This window comes from Numida meleagris, chromosome 2 (genome assembly GCF_002078875.1).
Source record: "Numida meleagris isolate 19003 breed g44 Domestic line chromosome 2, NumMel1.0, whole genome shotgun sequence".
Classification (NCBI taxonomy): Eukaryota; Metazoa; Chordata; class Aves; order Galliformes; family Numididae; genus Numida; species Numida meleagris.
The window spans coordinates 20,322,402-20,340,483 of record NC_034410.1 but is presented as its reverse complement, the minus strand read 5'-3'; the positions used below and the strand labels follow the sequence as shown (position 1 = coordinate 20,340,483).

The following is an 18,082-nucleotide window of genomic DNA, read 5'->3' as shown; positions in this document are numbered from 1 at the left end:
AGAACGGGAAGGGATTATGTGAGCTTTCAATCTGGTAAAGAGCTGCAATTGCACCATTTTCATAAATTTGCAGTAAGTCTCAAATACACATATATTCATGTGATTAAAATGTAAAATGTTTAATTTCTCAGGCGTTTGATGACAAAGATGCAAAGGCACTAAATATCCAGTGGCTGAGATCTCACATTGGTATCGTTTCACAAGAGCCAATCCTGTTCGACTTCACCATTGCTGAAAACATCGCGTATGGGGACAACAGTCGGGAGGTGCCACATGAAGAAATTGTTAGTGCAGCAAAAGCAGCCAATATTCATTCCTTCATTGAATCTCTGCCAGAGGTAAGTTATATTTTTTTCTCTCCTACTCAGAACTGCATGCGACCTACGGTGCTGTTGGAAATTGTATATATACAGCTTGACTTCACGTCGTCAAGCTGCTTTTGGCATTGATTGAAAAAATACAACTGTATAGACTCTCAATTTTTTACAGATAACTTTTGGTTTTTAATGACTCTTATCAAGATATGCTGTTTCCTAAACTGTGTAAAGAAATTTCGCCATATATACTGATGTCTCATAAACTTTAGTGCTTTTTGCAACAAAATATGTATTATATTGCAGACTACTGTGATCCACACATGAATTTGTCCAGAGGTCTGATCGATTTTCCTTAACTGAGATACCTAAATGAACAACAGAGCTGCCCAAATCCATAGTATACATACAGAGAGACAGCGTACAAATATCTGTGCCTATTAACAGCATATAATTTGGCCTGAAACAGATACATCTTAGGCATTGCTATTTTTTAATTTACTATGAATAAATGTTGATTAGATTAACTGATTGGTTAGGAGGATTGCTTGGTGTTTAAGGTCGGGAGCTTATCCCCAGTCAAAGACTTTCACTGAGCTACAATAATTCTCAATCTCCGGATTAAGAGCATTGATTCTTTCCAACAATAAAGGGTTGTTGCTTTAAGAAGTCTTGGAGTGAAAGATCTGTAGATCTGTGGTGGATAGCACTTCTGACCATCTTTTTTAAGAATGATATTGGCATGGAGTAAACAGCTTACAGAACACTGGTGCCAGAGCCAATAAGCTTAAATAAATTTAGGATTGATCTGCATTCATATACTGAAATTAATGTATTCTTTTTAGAAATACAATACTCGTGTAGGAGACAAGGGAACACAGCTTTCTGGTGGGCAGAAACAACGTATTGCTATTGCTCGAGCTCTCGTACGTAAGCCCCAGATTCTGCTGCTGGATGAAGCTACGTCTGCCTTAGACACAGAAAGTGAAAAGGTAACTTGGTTGTGAGCAGGGAGCAGCATCTAAACACATTTGTTTGTATTTAGATTATTGATTTTGTTCCCACAGATTAAACCCTAAAGTTGGAAATATGGTGTTTTGGACAAATTATGTATTTGTACTAGTAAAAGAAAAATGCCATTCTCTTTGTACCTGTACAGCAGGTTGAAGTAACAGCGAAGAAGGCTTTTCTCTGCCTGGATTTTTTCAGGTTTCAATTGGAAACTAGTTGCCAAAACTGAATTAGGAGGAACAAACTTCAGAAATTGAAATGTTTGAAGAAATCATCTATTACAACAATTTTCACTCCTTGCCAACACAGGCTAAATTTAAATCAAGAAGCTAAAGTCATAGCTATTCCCTTTCTCTCACTACTATATTATAGTTTATTCCAGACAGCAATTGAAGTAATACAACCTGAATAGTTGTCCCATCACTGCCTCCAAGGCCATAGAAATGTCACCTTAGTCTTTGGTGCACTACAGATGACCCATCACAAGTGGAAAGAGCAGATGATTCTGATTTGCGTTTTCATTTGTTCATTGCACAGATTGTCCAGGACGCACTGGATAAAGCCAGAGAAGGCCGCACCTGCATCGTGATAGCTCACCGCTTGTCCACGATCCAGAACGCTGACAAGATTGCCGTGATCCAGAACGGCAAGGTCATAGAGCAAGGGACTCATCAGCAGCTCCTGGCTGAAAAAGGCTCCTACTATTCACTGGTCAATGTTCAAAGTGGGTCATGCAACATGTAAATTAAAGGCAGTACTTCTCTCTGAAGTGTCACTCTAATTATTTCAATACTACATAATATTACTGGTCAGTCTTGATACTTTTTTTTCCTCCAAAACAAAAGACTTTTTATAAATCCTATGAAAACAAGAAATAACAATGTACCAGTTTCTCACTACTAGTTTTCATTATTCAAACTACTTTACTGTGCACCCAAAGTAGAAGTCCATTACACCCATAAGAGTAGAAGCATGCTAAGCCAAATTTAATTCATATTAGCTGGCTTTGAACTCTAGCAAAATCATCCTATTCAGGCACGTCTGGTAAACGGTATGTAAACATGATTGTACTCATTAAAACCAGTGTTGCTATTGCTAGGAACAAGCCTTAAGCCTTATCTTCACAGTGCCTATGCTGACTGTGTAGGGACCCAGTTATGACCTATTAGGCTTGTTATCAACTTATAAGAACTTGCAGACCAGCTGGACCTTGATGCCGGATGTCTCTTGTTGTAGAACTTTAGCCTGGGATGACTGCAAACGTCTTGGAAATATGGGTACAAGTTGAAAACAAAGGCCCCAGAACTATTAAGAAGTATCTCACTTGTGGTCACATACTCATCATGGAAGAAACGTGACTGTAAGAGCTGGGAAAGACTGCTTTAAATATATTACAGAAAAGAAGCAGCAGATAAGAAATTATAATTACACAGCATCAGCTCTGTGGTTTTGTATATTCATTGCTAATTTATTATATGAATTTTAAGTGTTAACTGCTTTGAATATGTAGTAATAGCAATTAAGAACTTACCATCAGCAATGTGCATTGTTAATGAATATCTCTGAAGTAAAGTTCTATTTTAAAGTTTTAAACTGGCCTGATTAATCAGACTTCTATGTTTCTGTCAGCGATTTCTAATGCCCTGAGATTTATATGTGTAATCTGCCTATCTACATGTAGGTAGTTACTCTCACACACACACATATGTGAAGGTGCTGATAGACAGATAAGTTGGTCATTGTACTAATAATGCTCTCCAGAATGCTGATTAATGTGATCCCTCTTAAATCACTAATCTCTTTTCTTCTGTGCATGTCTGACTGGATACCTGTTTCAGTACCAAACTTGTTTGTTTCCTGTTACCTGAAAAAATAACTCCTTGTCCATGAGAAAAGCTATTAGTCTGCATCATAATATAAATATGTCATACATTTGCAAGAAGGGTACTGATATTTCTTAACATTATACTTTGAGGATTCAAGTGGAAACATTTAGATTGCTGTTTTTTAGACTAAATTTTGAATTTTAATATTTTATTTTTAAAAGTAGGCTTTTAATTTTTGTAGTGAGGAGATGTCTAACGTTTGGATTAGTGTTTACAGAATCAGATTACAAAGGCAGGCACCTCTGGATGTTACTTTGCCTAACCCCCTTGCTCAAGCAGGGTCACCCTGATCAGGTTGCCCAGCACAATGTTCAATGGCTTTTGGAGATCTCCAAGCAGGAAACTCCACAGCCTTTCTGGGCAGTCTGTGCCAGTGCTTCAGCACCTGCGTGGCATGGAAGTACTGTCTGGTGTTCAGGAGGAGCCTTCTGTGTTCCAGTTTGTGCCCACTGCCTCTTGTCCTGGCACTGGGAACCACTGAAAAGAGCCTGGTCCCATCTTCTTTGCATCTTTGCTTCAGGTATTCATACACATTGGTAGGATATCCCCTGAAATAATCACAGATACTTGATGATAAGCATAGGTCTCCTTATTATGAAGTAATGTGCCTTTCTTCCCTTGTCTTGTGCTGAGTGTTTACACACCTACAAAAATTGCCCTTCTGGAAGAAGATATTCTGGAATTCTTTTTACATACATTCCTATGTCAGATTTCTGCCTCTTACCCCATTAGCTTTGGAACAAGGTTTCAGAGGGTTTTAAGCATTGACATCTCCTCAGTAATCCTAATGACTTTCCAAGCATATGCCACCGATTGCTGGAAAAACAAGCAAAAAGTATTTAAATTCATCATTCTGATGGGCCTCCAGCTAATCCTCAAAAGAGTGCTCTCAAAAGAAAATGGTGTCTTAGGTACAAGCTTTTTCCTACTGCAAATTCTTGTCAGTGTGTTGAATACTAGCATCCTATTGCCCAACGTTCACCAGCATATTTGCCCCTACAATGGCGATTTGCTGTTCTTTATGCAATAAATACTACCAAGTCCTTCTCTCATTTCTGAGATGTAGAAAGAGCACCAATAGTATCCAGTGTTCTTTCTCTCCTCATAAAACTCTGATGGAGTATCATTCACCAGTTCCAAAAATCATGGATTGTCTCAACTTCAAACAATGACTGTAAAACAGTTATGGATCTCCACTAGCCTCTTCATCAGGTATTCCCTCCAAATTCTTTCCTAATTATTCCATGTTGAGATCAGTGATCCTGGTGTTGACTCCCAGTCAATCTAGCTTTAATGGAAACAACTCCATTTCCTTACGAGCAAATCCTTTGAACATGCTCTTCTGTTTCTTGGTACTATACTTGTCTAACAAAACACTTTTGATTGCGTTTATATCTGCAAAGCTCCATAGATCTTGAAAGATTTGTTAATGAGTATTCCTTGTGATTAAAGTACAAATAGACATAAAGCCAGTCTTTTCCTCAAGATCTGTAGCCTATATGTACATTTACAACTCATCCTCCTATTCCTCTCCCTGAAAATGCAATCTACTTTGCACATTTGGTCACTGAAAGGAAAGAAAGACAACTGTCAGTAAGGGAAAAACAAGGTACACTGCCCATGAATGCTGCTGACTCAACAGATCTTGTACAGAAAAATCTACATTAAAAATGTACAAAAAGACAGTCTAAATAACTGCTATTGGCAAGTACCTAGTCTTTTTTTTTTCTGGATAAATAGTCTAGAACTATTTAATTCCACTTTAATTCCACACTCATTTGGTATTTCTAATGACGGATGGTATCTTTTATTCTAGTTACTCTAATGCAGCAAACCAAAATCAGAAAGTGAGAAACAGAATGAGCACCCATTTCAAATAATTTGCAGTGAATTGCACAGACTGTAGAGGTATCAATAGTAGAGAACAGTAAGAAAAAGAGCAGAACACACAAGGACAACTCTCTACGTGTCCATGCTATTGTAGAGCGAGTACACTTCCTTTTGTCTTTGTATGCTTATTCCTATGTTTGTTTGATTATATCTGTGAGTTGTATGATGTTAGCTATGGAGGTTAGTATTCTAATACTGCTGCTGGGACAGGACTGCAAGCAACTAAAAGTGAATGCTTATGCCTAAGCTTATTTCTCTATGTAAGCTGCCCCTCTGCATGTTTAACAAAGGTCTGATCAATGAGGCCTAGGGCACAATTCATCCCATTCTAGAACTGCTGTCTCTAGCAGGCCAGATTAGCAATAAACTAAAATTTCTTCTCTTCATAAAAGAATATGAGGTTGATTACCATAACTACCTACATTGTCAATGCTATAGCTTAGAGAAAATGAGTTGTATGTTGAACAACTACTGCATTAAAATAGGTTTCTTACATACTGGACTACATTATGTTTCATAAAAAAAATCTGTTAACCATGATTGCAGCTTTGTATTTACCAAAGATAGAGACATTTCTTAGAAAAATACTGGAAATTGTGTGGGGTGTTTTAAAGTACCCAAATATTTGAAGTCATTGATGTTCTAGATAACTTAAAAGCAAAGACTTTGTGTCCATATACGAGGTGCATATAATCTGTTTCTTCATAGCTTCACTTCAAGTGTTCATATGCAGAAATTATGCCATCATTCATTTGCTTAATAAAGGAGACGAATATTTTAACAATTTTTTGAATACAGCAAGGAGTTGTTCTAAGATCATGGTTCTTACCTCATCCAAGAGGAAAATTTTATTTCCCTAACAGGTCAGCTTTATCTGCTCTCTATTTACTGCTGAGTGGCTAGTTTGGTCAAAAACAACATGATTTTTTTCTCTTGACTTTCTCAAATATGATTTTTTTTCTGACTTTTCTTGTATATATATGACATCTTTTACAGCATTTGTTTTGTATTTGTTGTACAAATTCCTACTTCTTGACATTCATATACTTCGTAGTGATGTATGATACAAAATAACACATCATTTTCATATTGTTCAAAAAACAAAATTTATGCACGCTTACCGAGGCACTGATAGAAGAATGCACAATGGAATCTGATGAGTTTCTCCAACCACAAACTCAGAATTTCTGTTGAGTAGACTTACAGTTCATTTATCTCTATATGCATGTCTATTCTTCAATGTAAAAGAAGAGTAAATAAAGATGGAAGTTACTAACATATGTATCAAATCAGAAACAATTCAGACTTTACTCTCCATGTATTTTCTATTTGAGGATTGTAGTTCAGAATTCTAGTATTTTAAGGCTTATGTTGTTAGAGGTAGATTCAATAAAGCATACAACAATCTATTTTTGCGGATGCTTATAATTTCATTTCCTGCACTTTCCTCAGCAGTTTGATAAATGATCAGAAACTTAATTGCTCACTTGGTTTTCATTTGAAGACATTTTATATCTTTCTTTTGAATATGTGATTATACCTTCTCTCATTCTTATCTGTGAGACTTGTTAGAAAAAAAATACATGTGCTTTCCATCTAGGAATCTCTCATCAATAAGGAATTTCTAAAAGATAATTCAAATTTTCTCTACAATTCCTTATGAAAAAAAGGAAAGATAGGAGGAATTTCTGTGTCTGAACTTTCACACCAGCCTCCTTTGAGTTCATGATGGAAGGTGTTTTCTTGACTATCATCAAAACTATTAATCATTTTTCTCTCTGTAGCTATATCTTTAATTTGCCACATGATGGCCTCATTTGCTCAGACAACTATCTTGAACTGTATTTTCTTTTAGATTTTCTTTTCTTCTTCACATATGTTTTGTTCAACTCTATGCAGACAGCGTTTGTATTGAATCTAAAGAGCAGTATTCTCATGATCTGTTGGTTATGGCCCAGGATTCCCACCCTATTCTATTCCCACTCTTTTCTATCCTCTTTTCAATCAATGTATAGTCCTGGAAGTATTATTACTATAGTCAGAGTTCTTAAGACCTAGGATTGTGTTAAACTAAGACCACAGACATTAAGTGCTCTTCCAAGTTTGTACTATGTTAAGCATTCCTACTGAAGGTAAGCAATAAGGACTGATGAAGTTTATCATAGCATTTAAAGGAGATTCTGTCATAGTTTCTCCACTACAAAAGCTGGCTAAGAAATATCAAACAAACAAAATGTGAATCTTGTCCTCTGCAGTATTTTTAGCCTTGGTAATGTGATTTGAGATACAGAATTTGGGTGCCATTTTCCTGAGTGAATTATTTCTTTAAAAAGCTTTATATTCAAAACTGCTCTCAGCCTACATTGACTTTCAGGCAGCCTATTATTTTTAAAGAATAGCTATAAAAATGTATAAAATAGGGTATTGATAAAATTCTACAGTTACATTTAAGTGTAACTTTTCCCTTCCAAAATAATAAGCATTATAGGAATTTTAACATGAGAAAATACTTTTTTTCTGTGATAGCAGTTAAGCAATAGAACAGATTTCTCAGAAAGGGTGTGGAGTCTCCATCCCTTTAGATATTCAAAACCAGATTACACACGGCATTAAGAAACCTCCCAACCTCTGCCATTCTCTGACTCTGCAGGAAAAGTTACAGTGAACCATCCAACCAATTAGTAGATCCACTCCATATGGATGGAGGGAATGTCCTGGTGGACTGGAAACTAGCAAATGTGACTCCCATCTTCAAAAAGGGACGGAAAAATGATCCTGGTAGCTATAGACCTATCAGTCTTACCTCAGTGCCAGGGAAGGTTATGGAACGGATAAGCTCGGGAGCCATCATGGATCAATTAAAAGTCAACCAGGGGATCAGGCCCAGTCAAGCATGGGTTTATGAATGGTAGATCCTGTTTGACAAACCTGATTTCATTCTGTGACAAGGTGACCCGCTTAGTGGATGAAGGTAAGGCTGTCGATGTGGTCTACCTGGACTTCAGTAAAGCCTTTGACACTGTTCCCCACAGCATCCTTATGGAGAAGCTGGCTGCCCATGGCTTGGATGGGCATACGCTCTGCTGGGTGAAACACTGGCTGGACGGCAGGGCCCAAAGGGTTGTGGTCATGGAATTAAATCCAGTAGGCAGCCAGTCATGAGCAATGTCCCCTAGGGTTCCAGAGGGACCTGGACAGACTGGAACGATGGGCCAAGGTAAACTGAATGAGTTTCAATTGGGCCAAGTGTCAGGTCCTGCACTTTGGTCACAACAGCCCCAGGCAACCCTACAGGTTTGTAGAGGAGTGGCTGGAAAGCTGCCTGACAGAAAGGGACCTTGGTGTGCTGATGGACAGTCGGCTGAACGTGAGCCAGCAGTGTGCCCAGGTGGCCAAGAAGGCCAATGGCATCCTGGCTGGGATCAGGAATGGTGTCGTGAGCAGGACTAGGGAAGTAATCCTGCCCCTGTACTCAGCATTGGTGAGCCCCACTTCGAGGACTGTGTTCAGCTGTGGGCACATCAATACAGAAAGGACATTGAGGTGCTGGTGCAGGTCCAAAGATGGATAACAAGGCTTGTGATGGGCTTGGAGAATATGCCCTACGAGGAGAGACTAAAGGAACTGGGGCTGTTTAGTCTGGGGAAGAGGAGGCTGAGGGGAGACCTCATTGCTCTCCTCAAATACCTGAAAGGTGATTGCAGTGAGAACGGGGCTGTTCTCTTCTCACTGGTGACAGGTGACAGGACAAGGGGAAATGGCCTCAAGTTGTGCCAGGGGAGGTTTAGGTTGGATATGAGGAAAAACTTCTTTACAGAAAGGGTTGTTAAGCACTGGAACAGGCTCCCCAGGGAGGTGGTTGAGTCACCCTCACCGAATGTCTTTAAAAACTGTTTGGATGTGGTGCTCAAGGACATGATTTAGTGGTGGGTTGTTAGAGTAGTATGGTTAGATTGTGGTTGGACTTGATGATCTTTAAGGTCTTTTCCAACCTGAGCAATTCTATGATTCTATGATTCTTTGATATGGTAGCTTCCAGGATATCAAAACAAGTCAATTCATCACAAGAGGAAAATAGAAGCATAATGCTAGAAAATTACTTTCTCAACTTTTATCCAAAACTGTCCTGAACCTTAATATGACAAAAGGAGCTAGAAATACTTTACCACCTCTCAGATCAAAGTATCATCAATAGATTAGTTTAACCATTGTGCTTCATTTAAGATGAAGTTAATTAATTCACTGAAAGTTACTACTCAATTTGCCATAACAATATAATAAATAACATACAAATATTTTGCTTAACAGGGCTTTAAAGATATAATTATTTAATATGTAATAAAGTAATAGTATTTATTAATTCCAAAGATTGTTAAATTTTCTTCATTTAGTAGGACTAACAACTGTTAGTTCAAACCAAAAGATCTGTGCTAGTTCTCCACAGAAAAACCATAGAATTGTGAAATCACTTGTGCCACTCATGAAGTGGTATAAATTAGAGATTTAGGTAAAGAAGGCCCTTTCTGATTAATTTATTTTACCCTTACACAACTCAGTTTCAAAATCCAAAGATTAATCTATAATTTTCTACTTTATCAGTTTGGTTTGAATCAGTGATGTGGTTGTGAAGTTCATTCTTTGGTCATCTCCGTACACTGTGTATTAGTTCCACTCTGAAACCTTGTGCCATGTGTGAACTCGATTCCTTTCAAAGGAAAAAACGAGAAATTCCATATATTAATTGCCCCACCTTTTAATGGAGGTACTGGGTTTCAGATCAGTGCTACAGCGAGGTCTACCAGATCTGCGAGTAACAATCTCTTAAACAGAGTTCCCTCGTAACATTGGAGAGGTTACTGTGCTGTGTGCAGGGCTAGGGGTTAAATTCCCCTTACCACTCGCCGTTCACAGCTAGTCCTCACCTGATGCCATGCTACTCTTCATTCTTTCAAATGTCTCCTGGTTTGACGTTGCTTTCTTTTCCTGTCCATCTTGTATTGCATTTTCCCTTCACCCCACCCACTGACTGCTTTGTTTTATTATTATTTGTTTTACTTATTTGTTATTCGGAGGGCATTTTTCCTTCCATTTCTCTGAAAATTTAGAGAGGAACAACCAAGAACCAAACAGAAATGACATTCCTAGAGAACTGGTGCCATGAAGGTACCACAAGTTTCTCAAGCAGCAGGGCAAACCAGCATCTGTATCTGGAGGTTGCACATGTGCCACCTACAATCAGACAACCATTGAGCAGCAACACGAAAAATTCAAGAAAATGAAGAGGATGTTCTTGGAGAGCCAGGATAGCTGTGGGACTCAGAAGGCAGGGCAGCAGCTGTGTGCTCACTGCAGGAAGCTTGAGGACCTTTTTGTGAGGTGTGTCTCCACAGGCTTGGGGAGCGTGTGCGGGAGAGTGCCCCGTGCTGCTGGTGGAATCACAGGGCTGGGCACAGTGTTGTAGAGAGGTGAAGGGCATCACCAGACTGAGTCAAAGGGCTGCTGTACTTTTCAAATTGTCCTGTGACTGTGAGCTGGGGGAGAAATGTTCTGTGTGGCAGTTACACGGACTCACCCATCCAGCCCTCCAGTGGTACAAGTGCTTAGCTCAGGCTGTATGATCCATGCATGTGACATGCCAGGGAAATGTTGGGGATCACATACCATGGGGTCATTTCCCCTCTCTGAACATAACGGCATATACCCTGATGGCAACACCTGTATGTAGAGTAACACTGTGGAGGTTAACCCTACTCCACAGGAGAATTAAAAACAATACAATTAATGAATAGCTACAGGAATGGGTAGTTATGGTGTAGTGGGTTTACATGGCACAGTTCTGGAAGCAGAGGCAGCCTCCGTGACAAGAGGCCCCATGCTGGTCCCGGCCAATTCCAGCTGGCTCCAACAGCTGTGCTGAAGGACACAGCTGAGCCCCTCAGCTAAGCTAGTGCCTCTAGGAAAGGACATGTTGTTAAGAAAGGACAACATGCTATATGGGCAGGGAGAAGCCATTTTTATGCTTTTCTATCTCTTCTCAATCACCACAGTGATTCCCATTTGGTTTGATGGTTTCACCCCCAGGGTGAAGGTGGAGTTCAGTGCCTGGTGTGCTGGCCTGCCCTAGGTGCTGCTCCACAGCCAGCCTGGGTCACTCGGTAACCTTACAAGGAGTAAAGAATACATCAACGCAGAGACTTCCTTTGGGAGGATATAAGCTGGGTTGGAACTGGATCTTAAAGGTCCCTTCCAACCTAAACCATTCTATGATTCTATGATTCTAAGAGGAGACTTTCTGAGATGCTTTCAGGAGCGACAATACAACAGGCTCTTCAAAGTCATTCACTGTTGAGCCCTCCATTTCTGAAGGCAGAATGTGCACATACTCCCTCATAGCCCTAGCTGGCTCCAGGGGAAATCCTGGCACACACCCGTTATTCCACATGCACCCAAAACTCACTAGTTTCACACAAAATGAGCAAAGTCCAACCTCACTGCACAGTCCTAGCGAGGCTAGACCTACTGACTGCTGAATAACCTTCCAGAACAGGTGAAAACATTAAGATCTGCCCTCCTGGTAAGTTAGTACATTTATTTCATCTGAGACAGATGATCAATGTCCGATAGCGAATATTTTAAAAGTGAGCAAAAATTTCCAGTGGAATTTCATTCTACTTTAAAATGCATTCTACTGCTTATTTTGTATTAATTATGCTAACCTGCAGAAACATACATGCTTTGAAATGAGATACTTCCAAGAATTATGCAGAGGACACCGCTGGGATCCTGCTTAAAATCTGAAGACAGACTCGTTTCAAACAGCACATCAGGGCATACATTTTCAATTTGTTTTCTTTACGTCCTCTTAAATAAATATTACTTATAGTTTTTCCTGAGGTACTTTGTTTCTTATGCAGATTAAAATGGGTTCTGAAGAAGAAATAAAACACTACGTAAATGGAAGGGATGATAATATTACTGTATCATATGAGAATTATAGATCTGAAGGCAAATGGTAAGTACAGTCATTGATTTCAAAATGTTCTAATGTTTTACCTTTAAATGCATAGGTTTAAATTTTGTTGTTAAAGAACACAAAAATAATCACAGCTTTCTTTGGAAGTCTTTGATTTCCATTATTCTCTTTAGAGAACAGGGATAACTATAGATGTAAAAGTGTATAAATATCTATATCTAAATATAGGTAAATATATCTAACTATATCTAAACATAGATGTATTGTTAACAGATAAATCCAGTAGACACCTCCAGGTCACGAGAAGTCTATCTGAGAAGTGGAAAGCATTGCTTCTACCTTGATTCTATGATTAAGATTTTCCACTGGGGTTATTGAAAATCTGGTTGCTACAGTCATTCTTTTGCAAAAAGGTAGTGGTAGCCATATCTGTTCTGTTTTGTTAAAAGGTTGAGCTAAAATACTGAGAGAACTGAAGTGAGAGTAGTTAGAGAACAGTTCTCTGAAAGTAGTGTAACTTTTTTTACTAGAATCAAAGGCCAAGTCAGGTCAGATGTCCTGCATGCTCTCCTCTCTACCCTATTCATCCCTTTCAAAAAACCAAAAAAAAAAATGGGTCGTAGTGGAAAATGGATTCCGTGATTTAAAGAACTGCATGATATTGTAATTACTGTTTGTCATGCTATGCAGAAGTCACTTAATCCCCACATGCCTTATAGGAGAGGATTTAAGATGGTTTGAGCAGGACTTCCAGCCATCAGAAACATGTCTTTGAATGTGGTCACTTGAAAATGTGACCCCTCCCAATTAGGACTGATGAGAGTTTATGAAACTGTTGACTGGCACAGTGCTTTTCACGTCCTTTAAAATAACTTGCACCCATTACAGTAGAAGATAGATTAGTATTTGATCGGACATTGAACTTTGTAGAGTCGAGAATCCCCATTGCGAAACAGGGGAAAGAGTGACATTTTACCTACATCTTTGAAATGAGCTGCATGAGCTTAGTTGTATCTAGAGAACAGGGACTGTTTGAAGGGGAAACTCAGGTTATTCAGATAAGAGTATTCTCAGGCCACTGTTCTGATGGTTTCTAGGTCAAAGACACATTTTGTAGCTCATCTTCCTCTTTTCTTTTGCTAAAGGGGAGATATTTAATTTGATTTAGACAAGTTTTAAAACTTTAATGAATTGTCCTGAAATTTGTCCTTGGATGGAAGTATAGTATTCTGACATTTTAGTGTTCACCCACTTGCATTCTTTGGAATGTCAGAATAAAGCTTAGTGTTATCACTGCTGGTTATACTGTACCAAAAAGCTGTGAAAATGTCAAGTAAAAATAAAATATCTTTTGTTCCCTGTTTGAAGTTTAAAACAAACAAACAAAAAGCCCCCCCCCCCCAAAAAAAACAGCAACTACTACAACAATAAAATATACACACAACCAGAAACCTTATTTCTCTCTGCAAATGAAAGACTGCAACAAAATTGCATAATATTTTAGCATTATCTAATGAAAGTCTTAAGCATTACTGTTTGAACAAAATGCCAGTTTTTACTGACAATTACACTGCCCAGTTTACTGAGCTTTCCAGTTATTGTTGGGAATATCCTAGCTAGAGGAATAAAATTTAATTCCAAAGTGTCAGCTATGAGTAGAACAGTTTGCTTTATCTATGCATAGGTGAATTCCAATTATCTTCACCTTTTGATTTAAAACTGATGCCATTCATAATGGCAATCCAATGAATACAGGTTTGCTACCCAAAAAAATAAGAGAAAACAACAAACAAACAAATTAATGAAAACAAACAAGCCAATCAACCTATAATTTCCCCTTTAATAATCTTAGAAGAAGACTTGTGCTTTAACTAGCCTTTGAATTTTTCAACTGGAAGCAAAATTTCTGCATCATATTAACACTCTGGTTTGACATTCACCTTGCAGCCCTGTGAGACACATCAATAACTCACAGAGTATCTTATGATAGGACAAGACACTACCCTGCAAACTCAAAGCAATTTCTCTGAAATTCTATCTGTTCACTGTTTCTTGCTAGTACAAGTTATGTGACCACTACAAAGCATTGGATTCACTCTGGCATCACCTCCACCTTCTCTAAGTTTGTTTCCTTTTCCCCTCCTTGCAGTCCACTACTCATTTTAATAGGAGTAGTTTCTTCCAAGATCAATTCTGTACACTAAGTCTTATGATGAGAGGGACCAGTCTGTTCTGCAAGCTAGTGATCTGAAATCAAAGTACTGAGTTACATATGAGTGGCCTTTGACAGACAACCAGAAGTAATGTTAGGTTTGTTTTCAAAAGCTACTTAAAAATATGGCTAATGGCTACCGCTAGGCTCTAGCCTAGGCTAGAAAGATTCAACAGACAGCTTTTAACAATCAGAGGTCTTCCCATTCTCTTCTTTAGGAAAGGAGTGTAGATAGGAGTGAATTTGCAGAGTTTGCAGTAGAACCTTTGCTACATTATCAGAGTCCTATTGTAAATTCAGCTACAGTCAGTACTTTTTTAAAAAAGTGGTGGTTTTAAACAAAAGTCTCACATAGGCAGCTTTTAAACCTTTGGATATTTACCCAAATAGACACTGTGTTAATACGATACAAAACCTGAAGGCTTCTTGAGAACACTTTTGACACTGCCCAGAGACATGTACTAAAAGAGCACTGAAAATCCTGATTTTGTATTCCTCTAGCTCCTCCTTACATCTGAACACAATTAAGAGACAGGAGTTGTATTAACAATGCATGAGGCTTGCTTTGATGCTTTCAATGCTCTTCCTTCTTAAAATACAATCATGATTTTTTAGCAGTGAGGACAAGAGGAAACCTGAAAAAATGAATATGGTCAGTCCATTAACAGTGGTAAGTTTAATGCTATTTGCGTATTTAGCAATCCCAGTCCACCATAACAGCTGAATTTTTTTATTTTTGTAGGTGTCTCTCTACTTACGTTGTAAAGTTATACGAAATAGCACTTCACTGTTTATGGCACAGAATTCTGTAATGGGAAGGGAAAAGGGAAGACAAAGGAAAGAAAAAGCATACACAGGAGATAGAGTGAGCTGTCTTAAATCCTCTCAGCGCTGGAAATTTTTACTATCAAAGCTACATCCAACAGATGCAAACTGAGCAGAGTATTTGCAGATAGGTGGGGAGGGGTTGTAACATATACTTGAAATGTGATTGGTTGGAAGCACAGAGAGAAAGAAAATGAAAGCTCCAAACATAAGGGTAACACATGCCAGAAAAAAATGTTTCCAGAACTAGATGTTCTACTGTACGTACCTGGCATAGCTGCTCAATGGAATGCCTTTAAAAGGCATTTCAGAAACAAGGAAATCTAGCTTCTACATTCAAGTCACTCTATCTCAGTTGATTCAACTTACCATTAGTATACTAATTAACAACTAGCCTTGTCTCAGCCACTCCCTCACTCAAATCCAGCATTTACGTCCAGCAAGAAACAGGAGGGTCACAGCAGATTTTACAATATAATTGCATTCATTTGTAAACAGATGACTCAGAAGCACGCAGTTTTAATTCCTATGATCTCTTTGTTTATATGCAGGCCACAGTATTTTTGCATTTCATGTAGTTAAGAACAATCAGAGAGGAATTCAGCCTGGAAGGCACATCAGGAGGTTGTCTGGCCCAATGTCCTTCCCCAAGCCAGGCTAGCCATCACAGTGAGAGCAGGCTGCTCCAGGCCTTGTCCAGGCAAGTCTAGAAAATCCCCAGCACTGACAATTCCACAATTAAGTCCTGGGGTTTGACAATAATCATTCAAAGAAGTTTTCATTACATACCATAACAATTGCTAATATTATAGCTTTGCTTAGAACAACATTACCCACCCTCCTAAGGACTTCAAAATGCATGAGCTCTCTGAATTAGCTTGGAAAGGAAACGACTGGGCAACTTCAGTACTGCACTCTCAATGATAACTGCAGTAAGATTTAACAGTTTAATTCAATTTCATTGTTAACTGTAACTGTTGGTAGACTTGGGATTTATTCAGGTTTAAGTCAAATCTGCATGTAGCAGAACCTGAGGTAGATTTTAAGAAATAAAGATTTGTTTTGTAGTGGAACAATTTCCCATGAAAACCATTATTTTATTCTTAAAATAATTATTAAGTTTCTGGTTTATGCTATGATTTTACTCTTTTATAGGTTAAAATTTTATTCTTATATTTTGACACATTCAACATTGCTAACATAGTGTTGTCACTCAGATGCATTTGTTGTAATTAGAGAAGTTTTCACAGTTTATTTCCACTTTCAGTTTCGATACTCTGACTGGCAGGATAAGTTCCTGATGGTGCTGGGCACTACCATGGCAGTACTCCATGGAGCAAGTCTACCCCTTATGATGATTGTCTTTGGTGACATGACAGATACTTTTATTGCTTCAGAAAATGTCACTTATCCAGGTAAAAACTCCTAGATGGTGATGTTTCAAGTGTGGATAGTGGTTGTGAAGTAGTTGGATTTAGTTAGTGTTTTTCCTGTTTATTATGTTTGTGGTAAAATTTTCAGTTCTGGTTTCAGAAAACTCTTAGTATTGTATTTCCTATCTTAAACTCCCCTAATCATGTTCAGGCACTAAGCAGCTGACAGCTCTTAATCATCATTCAGCATTGCGTGGATATGATTTTAGAGAAGGAAGTTATTATCATCTCTTTTAATAAAAATAACTAAAAAGCTTTTCTCAATTTTTTTTTTTCTTTAGCAAATTTTTCTTTATTGAACAGCACGTCAGTGAATTTTTCTATGGAATTTTTTTCTTATCTTCTTTTGGGGGAGTTGGAAGAAGAGATGACCAGGTAATTTTGGAAAGTTTTCATTTGCTTTGTGGCTAATCTTTCCTTGTACTGAAGATCTCAAGCAGTTGTCCTCTGAAGATTATACTACTTACCTTCACCGTAAATACTTCATGCAACTGAAGGAATTCATTTTTTTATGTCTTTAGGCCAGCATCATTGCATGAGTCAGGAGGATCTTGTGGTTTTGCACTAATCCAAATCTGTGCCAGATGGCTCCTACAAATCTACAGCTTTTAAGATTAGAGAGAGGCTTATTCTTCCTTTTCTCAAATGTCAGGATTGCTTGTGCTCCCATGCCAGTTCCCATGACCTCTCTCAGTGTGCGCTCCTGCTTATGGGTCCCTCATCCATGGAAGCTGTGGATACTGCTTTTACATAACTTCATTAGCTAATGAAGTTCAGAACCAGTTGTATGAAAGAAAGAGAAACCAAGTTTCTTGTAACTCAAAGAACCTGCTCCCTTTCTTCCCCCCTCAATATCAAAAGCTCATGATCACTTCTTAGACAAGTCATTTATTAGCTCCATTTTCCTACTGCATGGTAAGAATATACACAATATTGTGCATCACACAGAAAATTAATTGGCAGTTTGTTTTTGTAATGATAAGAAATGAAATTCTGAGACATCTCTTAAATACCTTGTTTTTCTACCAGAAATAAACACAAAATGAGATGGTTATGAAGTCATGCATGGTGGAGTTTCCATTAAATTACCATTTTTTCAGTTTTCCTTTAATCTTTGCCACTACAAGCACAGGGGTCTATCCACCTGAAGGTCAATTAAATAATAATGAGTGCCACTTGAGAGGGTAAACCAAATATCCTTTTGTACCCTTTCCTTTTATAAGGAGAAAGAATGGACAATGAAGATAAGAGAGAATAAATTTGAAACGGATATAATAAATATTTTTATATAATTCCCAGTAAATATGCAGAGCTCATACCTCTGAAATATAAACTGGCTCAGGAAATTACAATGATCGTGTATTTTTCACATTTTTTGATTGGATAGATTTGAAATAGGGACTGAGATTCAATATGTGGTCTGATTCAACTGTCTTCTTGTCAAGGTATTTCATGTTAATCTAATAGTGTTTTTCACAGTCTTCTAAGGTAGTAAGCACCATTAATTTTCAAAGTCAGGCTGTAGGAGTATATGGTCT

The 18,082-nt window shown here is 38.1% G+C and overlaps 2 protein-coding genes across 8 annotated transcripts in view; both read left to right on the top strand.

Annotated features, from left to right (window-relative positions):
* The window catches only part of LOC110394090 (multidrug resistance protein 1-like), a 51,879-nt gene extending 45,369 nt beyond the window's left edge, over positions 1-6,510 (top strand). For 4 of the 7 annotated variants that reach the window (XM_021387746.1, XM_021387749.1, XM_021387747.1 and 1 more), the window contains exons 28-30: positions 132-338; positions 1,160-1,306; positions 1,863-2,069. In XM_021387746.1, the coding sequence (XP_021243421.1) occupies positions 132-338; positions 1,160-1,306; positions 1,863-2,069 (561 nt within the window). Of the gene's footprint in view, positions 1-131; positions 339-1,159; positions 1,307-1,862 lie in introns of all 7 variants that reach the window. The other 3 variants (XM_021387745.1, XM_021387752.1, XM_021387753.1) reach the window with 1 other exon arrangement.
* LOC110392993 (phosphatidylcholine translocator ABCB4-like) overlaps positions 12,022-18,082 on the top strand; it is a 45,947-nt gene continuing 39,886 nt past the window's right edge. Inside the window, exons 1-4 of the mRNA XM_021385382.1 lie at positions 12,022-12,113; positions 14,902-14,956; positions 16,379-16,526; positions 16,856-16,919. Of these exons, the coding sequence (XP_021241057.1) occupies positions 12,022-12,113; positions 14,902-14,956; positions 16,379-16,526; positions 16,856-16,919 (359 nt within the window). The remainder of the gene's footprint in view (positions 12,114-14,901; positions 14,957-16,378; positions 16,527-16,855; positions 16,920-18,082) is intronic.